Source organism: Rhinichthys klamathensis, unplaced genomic scaffold (genome assembly GCF_029890125.1).
Source record: "Rhinichthys klamathensis goyatoka isolate OS25496 unplaced genomic scaffold, OSU_Roscu_1.1 h1tg000114l_1, whole genome shotgun sequence".
NCBI classification, from domain to species: domain Eukaryota; kingdom Metazoa; phylum Chordata; class Actinopteri; order Cypriniformes; family Leuciscidae; genus Rhinichthys; species Rhinichthys klamathensis.
In genome coordinates this window covers 2,949,155-2,964,510 of record NW_026606651.1, presented here as the reverse complement: position 1 = coordinate 2,964,510, position 15,356 = coordinate 2,949,155, and the positions used below count along the sequence as shown (strand labels likewise).

Sequence of the window (15,356 nt, the reverse complement as noted above, 5' to 3'; positions counted from 1 at the left end):
AATTCCCAGTGTTTGTTGCAATGGCTTTACATTTTCTTTCAAATCCTGTGGACATCTCAGCGCAAATTGTTGGACGAGCACATCGTAGAGAAAGAGTTTTTAGCCGGACAAAATCCCCTTGCCTTTTCTGATAGTGTAGGCTATGAAAGATACAGATATTCTGCGGAAGGAATATCTTATCTTTGCGAACTTCTTGAGCCGCACATAAATAATTTAACACATCGAATTCATGCACTTACTGTACCATAAATGGTATTGCGTTGCGTTTTTTTTGCAAGTGGTAGCCTACATACTTGCACGATCGGTGATGCACAGAATCTAGGGGAAAACACGGTTTGTAGAACCATTCGCAAGGTGGTCCTCGCTCTGCAGGAGTACATTAATAGTTTAATAGTGTTCCCCAGACATTTATTGACCATGTCCATAAGAGAGGGTTTTTATAAAATTGCCGGTAAAATATATTGATAGGGTGACATCACGTTTTTTTTTCTTTCAAAAAGCAAATTTCACAAATGTACTATATAATACAGTACATGTAAAGCATTATTTTAATCTTATGATAGGATTACCTATAGAGTCATTGGAGCAATAGCCTGCACACATGTTGCAATCTCCACTTCTCTAGGAGAACATCAGGCAGATTATGTTAATAGAAAGTCTTTTCACAACCTTAATGTTCAGGTAGAGATTATGTGAACATGTGAAATTATTATTTTCTGTGAGATGAATCTTTAAATTAATAGTAAAATTAACAGATAACAATCTACTTTCCGTGAGTATGTTGTGTCAGCGCTTTGAGGAAAGCTAGTTAAATTTGGTACAGTACAAAACACTGTTAATTTGAATTGGGACAGCAAAACCTACACAATAACCCCCTATCATGACCCTCATGTGTCAGTAAAATCATAGTAAAAGTTAGAGATGATCTTTGGCATCCTAAAGGCACGTTTCAACTGTCTTCGGCGCTTAAGAGTCACCAGAGTGGGCATCACAGATGGTGTCTGCATGTGCCATTCTGCACAATTTAGCCACCATAGAAAGGAGCCAGAACACCACAGAAAGCTTCTCCCCGATGAAACTGACCCAAACACAAGGGGGGGGGGGGGGGGGAAGCAATAGAAAGTTGCATTAATAAATATTCATGCTAAAGTGTTACTTGGTTAAATAAGTTCACATGCTGAGATCAGTTTAATCTAGCTGTTGCATTTATTTTTTAAATGTGGAGCCTCCTCAGCTCACAGTCAGGCTCCTTTAGTGTGCAGTCTAGCTCTATAGGCTCCTTTAGTGTGCAGTCTAGCTCTATAGGCTCCTTTAGTGTGCAGTCTAGCTCCATAGGCTCCTTTTGTAAAGGGCCCTGACTGAGTCTGTTTCCACCTGAAACATAATTCCACCACAAGCATCATTACAAGTTTTTGGGAGGCTAATCAACTGACAAAAAGTTCCTTGAAAGTTCCTTGACAAACACCTGTAATATATGTCAAGGGTTTTAAATCCTTACATTTCTTTTGAAGCCTGTTGAGTAGAGGCTTCAGTTTCTGTGACAGGTTGTGAAAAATCCTACAATAAAAGAGATGTGTAACTTGGGCCAGTCCCTGTTTTATGCCACACATTTAAATGTTTGCCTTAATAAAAAGCCCAGTGCATTCACCTCAGCAACTGTCCCAGAACATCATTTCCTCCTTCCTGATAAATAAAAGTAGGCCAATATGTTTCTGGTGTTCTGTCTGCTGCATACTGACCTCTGTGTGGGAGACTGTGTGTGTGTGTGCTGGCTTCAACAGGGACACTGCATTTCCCTCTACTGCAGAACATACAGTCAGCCATATTTAAAACTTAAAATAGTAATGTATCGCACACGTACCCAGTGTTACTTGCTTCGAGGAGCCGGCACCAGGGTCAGATTGTACAGCACCTGTAATCCCATCCATAATCGGCCGTCCCTTATTCCTATCAGAGCCAACTCAGTGTATTCTGGAGGAGTGGCCCTCCACTGGTTTTCTGAATTTCACTCTTTTTTCGGTTTGCCTCAAACAAGTGTTAATAAACAAATAATAAAAGGTTGTGTGTAAATACTTACTAGGCTACTTTGAATTATATTTTTATAATTTGTCTTTATCAGCTGCCAAGAACGTTTGGAGTTGCATCTAAAAATCAATAAATATTAATCTTTATTAGTATATACTGTACATGCACATTTTTTATATATTATAAAAATATAGGCTATATTTCACACACACATACATTCATAGCCTATATACATCATTTTACATGAATAAATAACGTATTTATTTAGCTTACACATTAACACAATCAGCAATCTTTCTCCAACAGTCTTCTCTTGCTTTGGCAGCAGAGACCGTATTGTTTCGAGCTTGTAATACATATTTAAATTCATCGTAATTCTGAATGATTATCTCTTGCTCCTCCGCGGAAAGAAAATATCGCTCTCGCTCTATCCATATCGAACGCGATTGGTTGTTCGGTGCCAACGTCACTTTGGTATGTGCACGCGCTCGTGGAGTAATCATAGCTTAAGATCAAAGCCTGAGTTGACAGAGAAAGTTGATGAGCTGCGTCACCAATAAAGCCTGATTGCATCGGTTTGGTTTTGTCAACTCAAAACTAATCCTGTAACTCCGAGTTTGTTCAGCTACCTTCATGGTACAGGCCCCTGTTGTCCTAAGACTTAACATAAGACATAGTGTGATAGAAACACTTACCTGTTCTGTGAAGTTATTTCAACTTGGCGACGTAAAGCTACAGCTGCTAAATTGCTAAACGTTTAGCAAAAAAATATGCACAAGTTTACCTGAAAGCGATTTGAAGTAATTATCCATAAAGCACTGTTTACATTGAACAAACTCCACCCACAGGAATTACATCAGTAACATGTGACCAGAAGTTCATCCGCCGAGAAAAGTAGTGCCCCCTCACAAGGATTTATACCAAAAGCCATGCATTATAATTTTTTCTTAAAGGGGTGGTTGATTATGATTTCACTTTTCTAACTTCAGTTAGTGTGTAATGTTGCTGTTTGAGCATAAACAACATCTGCAAAGTTACAACAATTAAAATTCAAAGCAAAGGGAGATATTTTCTTTAAGGACTACAACAAACGGCTGGTAGGGACTACACGACATTCCTCCCGGGTTAGTGACATCACTAACCCTAATATTTACATAAACCACACCCCCCTGGAACGCGATTTATAGATTATCATGACAGAATATGCTAATCAATGACTAGAAGATAACTACACATAATCACATAAATTCATCATCTAACCATTCAGAAACGTCCTGTTGCATTCTACATGTTGACACTTCTTCTTCAGTCTCTCCATCATTGTCTGACTCCAGTTTGAACATAAAAGGCTAAAAGTCTTTGAAATTTTCAGTGTATGTCTGTGTGAGGTAAAATGACACAAGCTGTTGTAGCTCCGCCCCCTGTGCCAGGAGCAGCAGCTCATTTGCATTTTAAAGGGACAGACACAAAAACGGTGCGTTTTTGCTCACCTTCAAAAAGTGACAATTTGAACATGCTATAAAAAATATCTGTGGGGTATTTTGAGCTAAAACTTCACATACACACTCAGGACATCAAAGACTTATTTTACATCTTGTGAAAAGGGAATTATACCACCCCTTTAATTTTGTCGTAATCTCAACGTCATCTCACTTTAATGTTTTCACAAGAAAAACAAACTATGTTGTTAATCATTTCTCTGTTCATATGATCTTGAGGGTCATCAAAATTATTTTCTATGGCAATCAACATTCTGACACAAATATATTATTGAAAATTCCTTTAAGATACTTTTATTCAACCAAGCAGCCAGAAAAATTCCTTACATAGCCTATTTCTGTTACTTTTTTTGAGAAATACTTCACTGAGACACATCATTTGAGTTAAAAAAGTTTGTCACTACAGCTTTTCCCCCAAAAAATTCTTTGAAGAATAGAAAGTCCAAAAGAACAACATTTATTTGATATTGTAACATTATAAATATCTTTACTGTCACTTTGGATCAATTTAATGCATCCTTGCTGAATAAAAAAATATTAATTTCTTTATTGTCCTTAAACCTTTGAATGGTAGTGTATTTGAAATATGAGTTTAGCAAGTTGTTTTTGAGATTCCGGTCTTTCTGTAGATAGGAGCTGTATTTGTGTAACTGAAAATAGCTGAATAGTGCACATTTTCAAACAGAACTCACTCAGATCTCTCAAAGCAGGTTAACTTTTCCCACTACTTGTTTGCATCCAGTTTTTGCATACTGTCTTCCAGCCGCTCTGTGATAGGCCAGTTCATCCGCCAGCCTATCTACATGACTGAGTTCGGGGTAAAACCCTTCCAGTGTCATTTCCTCTTGAAAGCATTGTATAATGTGTTCCCGCTCCAGCAGAGAAAGAGGTATAAGCTCGACTACTGGCTCCATCCATAGAGGATGGACAAGAGACAAGGCCTGTCGGAGCTGTTTATGGGCTCCGGCGGTGGAGGCGTTTTGAAGAATGTGAGCTGAGATCTCTCTTTGCCCCAGACTGCTGAGTAAAATGTAAATCACGTTGAGAAACTCATTCGTCTGATCTGACTGAAGAAACGTCTGCAAGATGTCCAGCAGCAGAGGTTGCATTAGTTCTACCTCATCCAGAATGAAGAAGGGAATCTGCTCCTCTTCCTCGGCTTGAGTCACTACCTCAGTTATACGGCGAGCCAGTGTGGAGGCGCAGTGCTGCGCTGCTTCCTGTATGGGGCAGTGGTGTTTGGATAAATAATGCACCACTAGCTTGTCTTCCACCACGGAGCGGAAGTGCCGTACCAGTAGGCGACCCAGGTGGCTCTTCCCGACGCCAGACGCCCCGTGCAAAGACAGGACGAGGGGCTGCTGGTGGGCATAAGTGGACAGGTAATCGTTCAGATGGTCCATTAGCTCCTCTAGCGCCTCCGACTGGCCAAACACCTCCCTGTGCAACGTCCTCTCCAAACCCTCAAGATCGTACTTTACAACATGGTCGTCCAGATTCTCAATGGCATTGTAGACCTGGGAGAACAGGAACTGATTAAAAAAAGAATAATTGGAAGGCACCTTTAATAAAGCTTTGGTTATACTTTATTTTGACGATCCACTTTAGAAATTCTACTAACTATGAGTAACTTTGCAACTACATGTCAACTGACTCTCATTAGAGTATTAGTACTCTCAGCACTCTCAGTGCTGGGCATGCGTCTGGTGTAAAACCTGTGCCAAATCCAATGAGTGTGTGTTTTTCAATTTAGTGGTTTTTCAATTCTGGCACAAAAGAAATGGCACCCAAGGAAAAGAACAGGAAGAATTACCTGGACGAAGACGATCACGCTAAAGAGCACTAGGAAAGGTTTCGCTCGACTGCGCTCTATCTTTGGCTTGAACATCAGAGTGTCATTAGGGAACATCACGCGGGACTTCCTTCGCTTGGACTTTCTGGTTTGGGGGCTCTTAGGATGCAAACTCCCATCAGAGACAACGGAGTTAGTGCTATGAGCCAACCTGACTGAATTAGATCTCTTTAGGTACTTTTTCTTGATTCGCATCATGGCTTTCAGCTGTGGGGAGAACATAGATGGACTTCGCCCACCTTCCTTCTCCTCATCTCCTCTCGCCTTTTCCACTTGAAGATCCATGGAAACCCCTTTACAGTCCACCACCAGTCTGGAATACTGAGAGAAACAAACATAAGACCATGTAATAGTTAAACATTTGTATTACAGTTTTTTTCAATTGCTTACACACTAAAATTAAAACTTTCCCACTATTAGCAAAACCTTACACTCAAGGAGCAAAACACCAGCCTAGATTTGCACAATTGTAAGCACGTTGTCAGCTTCACCCTTTTTGCAAAACATTACACACAGTAATTTGTAAAACTCTACACACATTTTCACACCTTAGACACAGATAAGGATTGTGAGGTTACTTCCTTGTCATTACAAAGCCCCGGTTTGCCATTGACCACACTAATGAATGAATTGGATATGCACATCCACCAGGTGTGGAAGCACACATGTGCTAATTTGAAAACGCAGCACTCAGGTGTGCTATAAAAGGCAGCAGGTTCACCTGTCTTCAAGTTCACCTGTCTTCAACAAAAATGGAAGGAGCTAGAAGAAGAAGAAGAAGAGTGAGAATAAGAGGGGGAGCTCAAAGAGGAGGTGAAGGAGGTAGAGGAAGAGGAGAAGGAGGTAGAGGAAGAGGTGAAGGAGGTAGAGGAGGAGGAGAAGGAGGTAGAGGAAGAGGTGAAGGAGGTAGAGGAGGAGGCCCAGGTAGAGGAAGAGGAGAAGAAGGAGATAGAGGAAGAGGAGAAGGAGATAGAGGAAGAGCCCTAGGTAGAGGAAGAGGTAGAGAAGGACTTGAAGAGTTGATAGAACCTGAACAAAGAAGACGAGGACCAAATTTGACTCAAGAAATACGTGCAACACTTATTGACCATGTTATCAACAATGGACTGACACTGATGGAAGCTGGACAAAGAGATCAACCAAATCTCTGGTTGATACTGTAACTGAATAGTTACAGTATTCTTGTTGCTTTTACAGTAGTTTTTATCAAACTGTATGTAGTCAAACTGTATGTACTTCATGCAGTAATTTTTATTTGTCTACAGATTTTATTTTTTTCATTGATTTCTTTGTTGGTTGATTACTGTAACTGATTATGGTAAGAAATACTGTAAATAAATACTTGAAATATGAGTCTGCAGAAATCAGTGTTGTGCAGTGCTTGGCAAGTTTATAGTAGGCCTGTTTGTGTACATTCTCCCTATATCTCAAACTAATCATGAAGAATGTTGTGGGTTTGTCACTATTTTTTTTTTTTTCATCTAAATAATCTCTTACATAACAATGTCTGGCCAAAAATCTAGCACATGCTATTTCCTAAAAATAGTTTTTTTACAAATGTGTTTTTTATTTATCACAGCCGTGTGAAACTGGCTGCAATATTGTCTGATCATTGAGGACTGTGTTGGTTAAATGAAAACTAATAGCATTTTCACAAATATGTGTATATCTTTTGACTGAAGTGTGTATGTTTTGACAGAAGTGTGTCATTTTGCAAACAATCTAGGAATTATGCAAATTGAGTGTGGTGTTTGGATAATTGTGATTATATTTTGAAAAAAAGAACCCGGTTTTCAAAATTGCGTGTAAACAATTGAAAAAAACTGTAATTCACTTGGTAAATGCTTTAATCCAAATCTTACAGTGCCTTCTTTGTTGATCCTGGAACAACATTCTTAATCAACCAATCAGATTTGAGGGACACGTTTACAGTTTATGCCAAGTTTAGGCTTACAAGCAGGGTTAGGTGTTGAGTTAGTGTTATTCACTTATCATTTCCCTCTGATTTTAGGGATAATTTATGGGTAGGGTTAGGTTAAGGGGTAGGGATAGGACTACATTTTCAGACAGGAATGTTGTTTCAGGATCAACAAAATATGTTGAAGCAGGAACATGACTTGGCAAAATCACGGTGACCGTGTTTCTTATAGCCAGTAGCTCATGCAGTTCTGCTACGGGTCGAGGTAGTTAGCGTGACTGGATTTGAATAGTCTTACATTTTGCTGTATCTTGGCAAACGCATGATAATTAGAGGTAATTAAGATTGAGAGGCTAAATAAGAGACTGGATTTGGCAGCAGTAGAGATGTGTGTATGTGTGTGTGTATAGAGTGGATGTAAATTGTAAAGCATGAACCTTAGGCAAGGAAAGTATAACACAAGACAAATCAATTCTAAAGAGAATTCGACCCCAAATCAACCTAGAGTAACTGCTTTATTAAAAAGCTGTTCAATAACAGCTCAAAAATGGATTTCACATTTCAAGGCTTTTCAAGGTCATTGAGAAAGTTCTTTGCTCACTTTAAAAGCACATTTCTGATACAGGCTACAAGTAAGGCATAATCCACTGCCAGCTGTGCATTAAACGTTTTTGGCAAAGAGACAAAGAACCGCTCAACGTGAAGCCATGGTCATTTGCCAGCATTGAGCAATATTTGACAGGAATGATGGTTATTTTTGTTAGTTACAGGTCGGTAGATCTAGCATTCTGTCCGCTTTAAAGCAGTCACAGAGATAAAGTGCAGTAAGATTACATTTATTAGAATGAATTAATTGCAGAATTTAAAACTGCTGAGATTTAAATTCTCGAAGAAATGGGATAACCTTTTACAGGTGAGGTTTACAACCTTTTACATTAACTCAATGTTACAAGTTTTTCCATGGTACTTTTAATGTTTTTACTTTTGCTATGGTAACTTTTTATTGTCGTGTTAGCTGACACCTTCGTCTTGTTGTATTGTGTTAGTTTAGCAAAACCTTCTGCTGAAGTCTATTTCATATAGCTATAGATATTCATACACGTGTTCACGGACCGGCTTTGACTGTTCCAATATGGCGGACAGCTTGCTTTTATTGCAGCCCATAGAAACAGCCGCTACTGAAGCATCTATGTGTATATACTGTATCTATCTATAACTATGACCTGATTGTACCAGCACAGTTTTGGCGTAGTGCCATCTAGTGGTCAGGAGATGGTTAGAAAAATGGTTATTTGTGCTCATTCATAACTTCTGAACGGTTTAACCAAAAATCACAAATCTGGTCTCTTAAGATTTGATTCCAAATTTTCCTATATCGGCCATTTTAGACAATGGCCATTTTGAATTTTGTTGTAAAATGCTATATTTTATAAACGCATTGGCGCATCGTTACAAAATTCGGTAAATTTCATCGGCACCATGCCCTGAAGGTACTTAAAAAGTACTGATGTACTGAAGAATTGTAATGAAATTTTAAAAAATGCTTGTTAACACACTTGGTAAGGAGCGGGTGCCATCCTTGTATGTTTTAGGTTTTCAGTTAGTGTAGATTATGTAGGGCGTGTTGAACGCTGGAGACTTTTTTTTCTTTCTTTGTCTTGTTGCGTTAGGTAGTTTATTGGGAATGGGATGTAGTTGAAGTGTGGGTTTTGTTTTATTATTTTCTTTGATTTAGCCCCGCTCAGGTTCCTACTCCCTGTGATCGGCATTTTTTCTTTTTCTGCGTAGCAATGGCCTAAATCTACTCAGAACCTCTTAGCAACTGCACATCAACGTACTGGAAATCACCTACAACACACAATGTAATGGTGGCATCTTTTGCATGAGCAACACCATTCACATTTTGTAATAAAAAGAAAATGTAATCACATCTTCTTCAGAAAATTAAATAATCTAGTTTCTATTTACTCAAGATACATGCATTCAGGGGAAGTCCACATGAATTTCTCTCAAAGTTTACGTCAAAGTGCTCTCATGTGTATTACCCTGGGCACATCATCCTAAGCTCCACATGTCCGGGCAGAGAAAGAGAAAGGGATGTGTCTGAGATGACTTTACGATTTTGCATAACTGTCTACACTCACACTGCCGTTTTGTTTCACAAAAAACGCACAAACAGGAAGTTGATGTATAACACACTAGCATTTAAATTAGAGACGGAGCCTTTGGTTCTGTCTGTATAACAATATGCCATTGTTTATGTGTGGAATTTTTGTGTTAAATAATGGTCTCAAAATGTATTAGAACGCTTTCTTACATACACCTTTTACGTTTTTAAGTGCTACTGAAGTGGAGATTTCTGGCTCATTGAATCTCATTGCGATAAGTGTCTACGCTCAGATGCATGTGCTATCCATACAGGCAAAAACATTGTTTTTTCATGCACTGTTCAATTAAAGTACCCCATATTATGCTATTTTAAAGGTTCCTAATTTTGTTTTGTTGGTCTCCTAAAATAGGTTTACATGCTTCCAAGGTCAAAAAACTTAAATGTTCTGATTAAAGGTGCAGTGTGTAACATTTTTGAGTATTTATTAACAGAAATGCAATATGACATCCATAACTATGTGTTCAGTGGTGTATAAAGAACTTACTTAATAAACCGTAATGTTTTTATTACCTTAGAATGAGGCATTTATATCTACATAGGCGCGGGAATCCCCTTCTATGAAGGTCGCCATTTTGTGACGTCATGTTTCTACAGTAGCCGAACGCGAACAAACAGCGCTACAGAGCGCGTTTCGTCACTACCTTGAAAGAGAAGCCGCAGGAAGCTAGTCATAAACACCGTGAGTAGTGACTTTTCCCTTGTCAGTGGTGTAAATATGTAGTTGGATTGTTTCATGTAACTTAATTCTTCTCCCTCGCTGTGTTATGGCTTTGCTATGTGGGGATAAATGTGCTGGTTAAGTTCGTGAGACAGCTGATTAGTAGGCTACTCTTGTCATTGACCGTAAAACAGTTACAGGAATCACCAACCCGTCGATCTTGGAAGCATTTTAAGTCGATCGAGTTTCCAAAATCAGAGAAAAAAAGCCTATTGTGTGTCTAGTAAGTGTATCTATATTCTGAAGGTTTTTACCGAAGGGTTTGTTCATACATGTATATCATTTGCCTGGTTTTACACAACATTTAATTCCTAAAAACATGGTGATATTTTTTTTTCTGGCTGTGGACAGGGTTTTCTGATATATGGAGTGATAAAAAGAGATACCAGTAATCCCTTCTACAATACAATACGATATGATACTACTTTATTAAACCCCAAAAGTAAATTAGTTACAGAAGCAGAAACTCAAACACACACAAACTGATAAAATAAGATAAAAATCATCTAAAAGCATAGCAAATCTAGATCTACACTTCAAAAACCTTGGATTCAAAGAAGTTGACAAAATGTAACACATTTTTCGAACCTGGCTTCATTCAAGGTTCAGATTTCTGTTCTGGCAATGTATGCAAATAAGAGCGTATTTGATTAGATACTCCCTCGTTTGTATACTTCAGAAAACTTGTGATACAATTTTTTTTTTTGCAATTCTTAATGTAATCAATGAGGAAGTATGGTGTATATTTTTGTTTTACCCTATTCACCTGGGATGTCTGCCGTAAATATAAATGCCACCTGATATTTTGTTATCTAATGCAAAGGCATTCAGACATTTTTAAAGGGATAGTTTTCCCAAAAATGAAAATTCTGTCACCATTGAGTAAATGTTGTTCCAAACCTGTATCTGTTTCTCTCTTCTGATGAACACAAAAGAAGATATTTAGAAAATGTTTGGTAATTAAACAGTTGACGATAGCCATTGACTTCCATAGTATTTTTTTTTCCCCTTCTATGAAATTCAATGCCACCGTCAACTGTTTGAATACCAACATTCTTCAAAATATCTTCTTTTGTGTTCAACAGAAGAAAGAAACTCATACAGGTTTGGTTACAACATGAGGGTGAGTAAATGATGACAGAATTTTCATTTTTGGGTGAACTATCCCTTTAAGTGCGACTTGAGAGTTCAAATACTCCTATAGATGCATATATGAAAACATAACTGTATATTTCCATCTTTCAAGGGATGACTGGAGAATGGTGTTTGTTTGCACACAACTCTGTGAGGGCAGTTATGCAAACTTCACCATGCAAATGGGCCTGTTGCTCAGAAGCACTAATGTAAAAAATGAATATGGAGACAGAAAATGATCTAGAAATGGAGGAGATTACAAAAACATGTTACGGTTCTCTTTTTTGTTGTTGTTGTCAACAGCAGGGTCAGATGCCTAGACTTGCCTGATTTTATGGATATGAAACACAATATGGGCCTTTACCTTTCATGGATGAGTCTGGTATCACCTGCAACGATACCACTGTGATAAAGAGAAAAACATGACAATCTATGATCGACATGCATGGTTAAACTAAAAAAAAAAACTAAAAAAAAAAACAGACCTTCAAAGCTGCATGAGGCGTCTGCTTGCTTGCTTCTCCTTGAGTGTTGCTTCTTGTCCTCAAAGATGGTGATTTTGATGATGATGATTGATATGAAGAAGACGATGTTCCTCAAACACACATGCACACCTTTCGACTACCTGCTCACTCGCTCCTATTTCCATCACACCATCTCTGTGTTTGAGCTCCACCCTCTCGTCCCACTGTCACTTCACATCTCTCTTTACATTTTCCTTTCCTTGTCCCATGAACCACATACAATAGCCTATATCCATAGCCAACTTTTCCCATTTAAAATGCCATTTAAAAGCTATGCCATTTAAGACTGTTAATCAAAATCTCGTAACCATGTAAAGCCTGCCATATGAAATAATAGTCAGAAACCTTTAGACAAAATGTTGAGTACATTATATTTGGCTTTTATGGCTCATATAGTGAGAAAATGGAGCTCATATTTGAGAAGGGAAAAAACACCTGTTTTATTCAGAGGCCCAAACTGAGCAAAATATGTATGGTGCAGTTGCTGATATATATATATGAACAAAAAGTATGATGAAATTCTCATTGCTTGTAATATAAATCAATGAGATCTGCATTACATAATGGTGGATACTTACATAAAATGCATATGAACACCAGTCGTCACTGTATCTCTAAATAATGTCTCAGTAAGATTATATTTAATGCTTAGATTTATAATCAAAACATATAATGCAATGATGATCTCTTCAATGATGAACAAATAAACGTTCCTCAAAACCCTGATGGATTTGATACTCACGTATCAAATGTATAGATAATCATGTAAACCTAAGTTGTTCCAATATAAAAATTATTCTCAATTTAAGGCCCTTTACTTGATAAAAAGTGTAAGTCCGTCTAATTCGATCCAAGGGCGGCATTCAAATTAGCGGTGAAGGTCACATGCGCGTTCCGTCTCTTCCAATGGCAAAGGGATATTTAATTAAATGTAATACTTTTTATCTTATGTATTAACTCGTTTCATCTGACTCCATAAAATGAAAGTGTTTTTCAATGATATCTGTGCACCATTAAGTATACGTTAATGTTTGACTGTTTCTTTTAACTCCAATGAAAATAATATCAAAGTCTGTTAGAATAATCAAATATAACAATTTATTATGTCAGGTAAATGTATTATAACAATTCCATAATCAATTGAAAGATAATCAATGCAAATCATCAAATGTTTTAGGACAAAGAGGAAAATCTTTTACCCGACATGAAATACATGAATGCTGAGTCTCGGCGACTCAGCATCCACGGGCTATCTGAGATACAGAAAGAGCCACGATCCCTTGCTGCCTTCCATTAAATAGCCAGACCTCATTTCATATGTAAACCTGTATTCACAGTGGAAATTTACTGTGTTCATCCCCCCAGACTTACTGGGGGCAGAAGTAAATTTACATGGTACCATTTGCTAACAGTGGAAATTAGCATTGAGTTCACACCTTCTGTAGGAGACCACATTCATTTGTGTGCCAGATATCCCTAAACTCTTAAAAAACCTTATTACCTTTTGTTTTATACTTTGGGAATGAGACATTTGTACCACTCATTCCTGAGACATTTCAAATGATACCAAACATAATACTCAATGATAATCATTCACATCAAACCATAGATATTCTTATGTGAGTTTTTATGTGTCACTGCGAGAGTGGGGGATGCGGGGAAGAAGTGTGTGTGTGTGTGAGAGTTCAAATGTTAATTTGCCAAGGTCCTTTGTCTCATAGACCAGTGGTCTATCTCTTCACCCAGTTTCCAGTTTTCCAGTCTTACAAAAGTATCATCAAAAAGCATGCCACCCATAGTAAATAACCATTTTCTAATCCTAATCTTCAGTGTAATTTTATGAATGGACAAATAAATAAATAAATGAGATGCCACCGTGCTTGAGGAATGACCCATCTGGCATGTTTCTACATTGTTCACAAATTATCTAAATAACATTTACATAACTGATCTGTGAGTGGAACAGAAAGCAGTATTATTTGAGATTATTTGCAGTCTGATTCACTAATTATTCAATTAGGTTTGCTGGAGGAGCAACTTTCCTAGCAAAATAAATTATGAACAGTGGTATCCCAAGTTATGTACCCCAATATGTACCACAAATGTAACCATGAAAGTTCATATCTTCACCTGAGGGATGTTTCCCTCTTTGTCACAAAGTTCGTCATCTGTGTGTGTCTGCTTACACAAAACTGAATGACCAATTGCGTCACAATCTTGAGTGGGCATTGAGTTTCTATTTCCATAGTAACATTAAAAACTTGCACTTTTGTGATTTGCAGTTCTGAATTAATTGTAAAACATATTTATTTAATGTCATACAGTGTAGGGGCAAAACACGGTGTAATTTAACCTAGAAACAAAATACTAATGCTTTTTTATATAAATAATTATTAGACAACAATTTAAACATAACATGCACTATGAATGTTTACAAAATAATAATAATAAAGATATATATATATTGTTAGTGAATTGATTTGATTATATAATAATTATTATTAACAATAAATTGAATTAATATATAATATTGAGCAGAAAAATGTAAGCATATTATTAGTCAAATATAGCATTAAATCATAAGTAATCATTGGTCTACTATAGAGTGTTTCCTGTTGGAATTTGAAAAGAAAGGAAAGGGATGATTATTACACACCCGTGTGGAGGAGCCATCAGGAAAGCTCACTGTATGTGGGAGGGCTGGTGAGTAACGCTGCTTGTTTTTTGTTTGAGGTAAATGATATTGGCCTTGACCTCAGAGAGACAAGAGCGACTCTTTTATCAGCCCGAAAGAGCCGTGATATATATTTACAACATGGTGGGAGGAAGCTTTTTTCTATGCCATTTCCATACACTTCATAGAATATCCCTTTGTACCTCCTGCTGTTCAATCGAGCACAACAGTGACCGGACACTTTTTCAGATGATTCAGGGATTTAATTTCTTCTTTTTTTTAAAAAGTCTTCAATAAACTGTTCTAAAATAATAATCAAATAAGCAGTGCTGAGTTAAGTGGGACACGACAAACTTTGACTGAAGACTGGAGTAATGATGCTGAAAATAGCTATCACAGGAATAAATGACATTTTAAAATATATCCAAGAAAACAAGCTTAAATTGCAAACATAATATGTCACAATATTACTGTTTTAACTGTATTTTGATGGCATCTGAGCAAAAGACACTTCTTTCAAAAACTTACTCATCTCACAGTGACTTTTGGCATGTCTAATATCTCCAATCTGAGAGCTCATTGTTGTTGTTTTTTTAAACATTTGTGTTACCTGAAAGGTTTATAGGTTATGTTTTTACCGCTAGAGGGCCAAAAGTTACATAGTGTACATTACACTATAACTTTTGGTCCTCTAGCGGTAAAAACAAAAAAACAAAACCGCATACATTTTGCAGAAGAACATTGTTTTGGTTGTGCTTCAGCTCTGACTGTGCAGATGAATATGATTATCATACTGCTCATAAAACATTCACTACTAGACTTAAGAGACCAAACCAGTTTAG

At 37.4% G+C, this 15,356-nt stretch overlaps 1 protein-coding gene across 2 annotated transcripts; it reads right to left on the bottom strand.

Annotated features, from left to right (window-relative positions):
* Positions 1-3,937: 3,937 nt before the first annotated feature.
* Positions 3,938-11,993, bottom strand: tor4ab (torsin family 4, member Ab). Of its 2 annotated transcripts, none has more exons than XM_056254779.1 (4): positions 11,798-11,993; positions 11,681-11,705; positions 5,338-5,697; positions 3,938-5,041 (listed from the first exon to the last, which is right to left on the bottom strand). In XM_056254779.1, the coding sequence occupies exons 3-4, from the start codon at positions 5,659-5,661 to the stop codon at positions 4,226-4,228; spliced, it is 1,140 nt and encodes a 379-aa protein (XP_056110754.1). In that variant the 5' UTR covers positions 5,662-5,697; positions 11,681-11,705; positions 11,798-11,993; the 3' UTR covers positions 3,938-4,225. The 2 variants fall into 2 exon arrangements, with proteins under 2 accessions (XP_056110754.1, XP_056110755.1); XM_056254780.1 differs by having other exon boundaries at positions 11,681-11,719; positions 11,802-11,993.
* Positions 11,994-15,356: the final 3,363 nt, after the last annotated feature.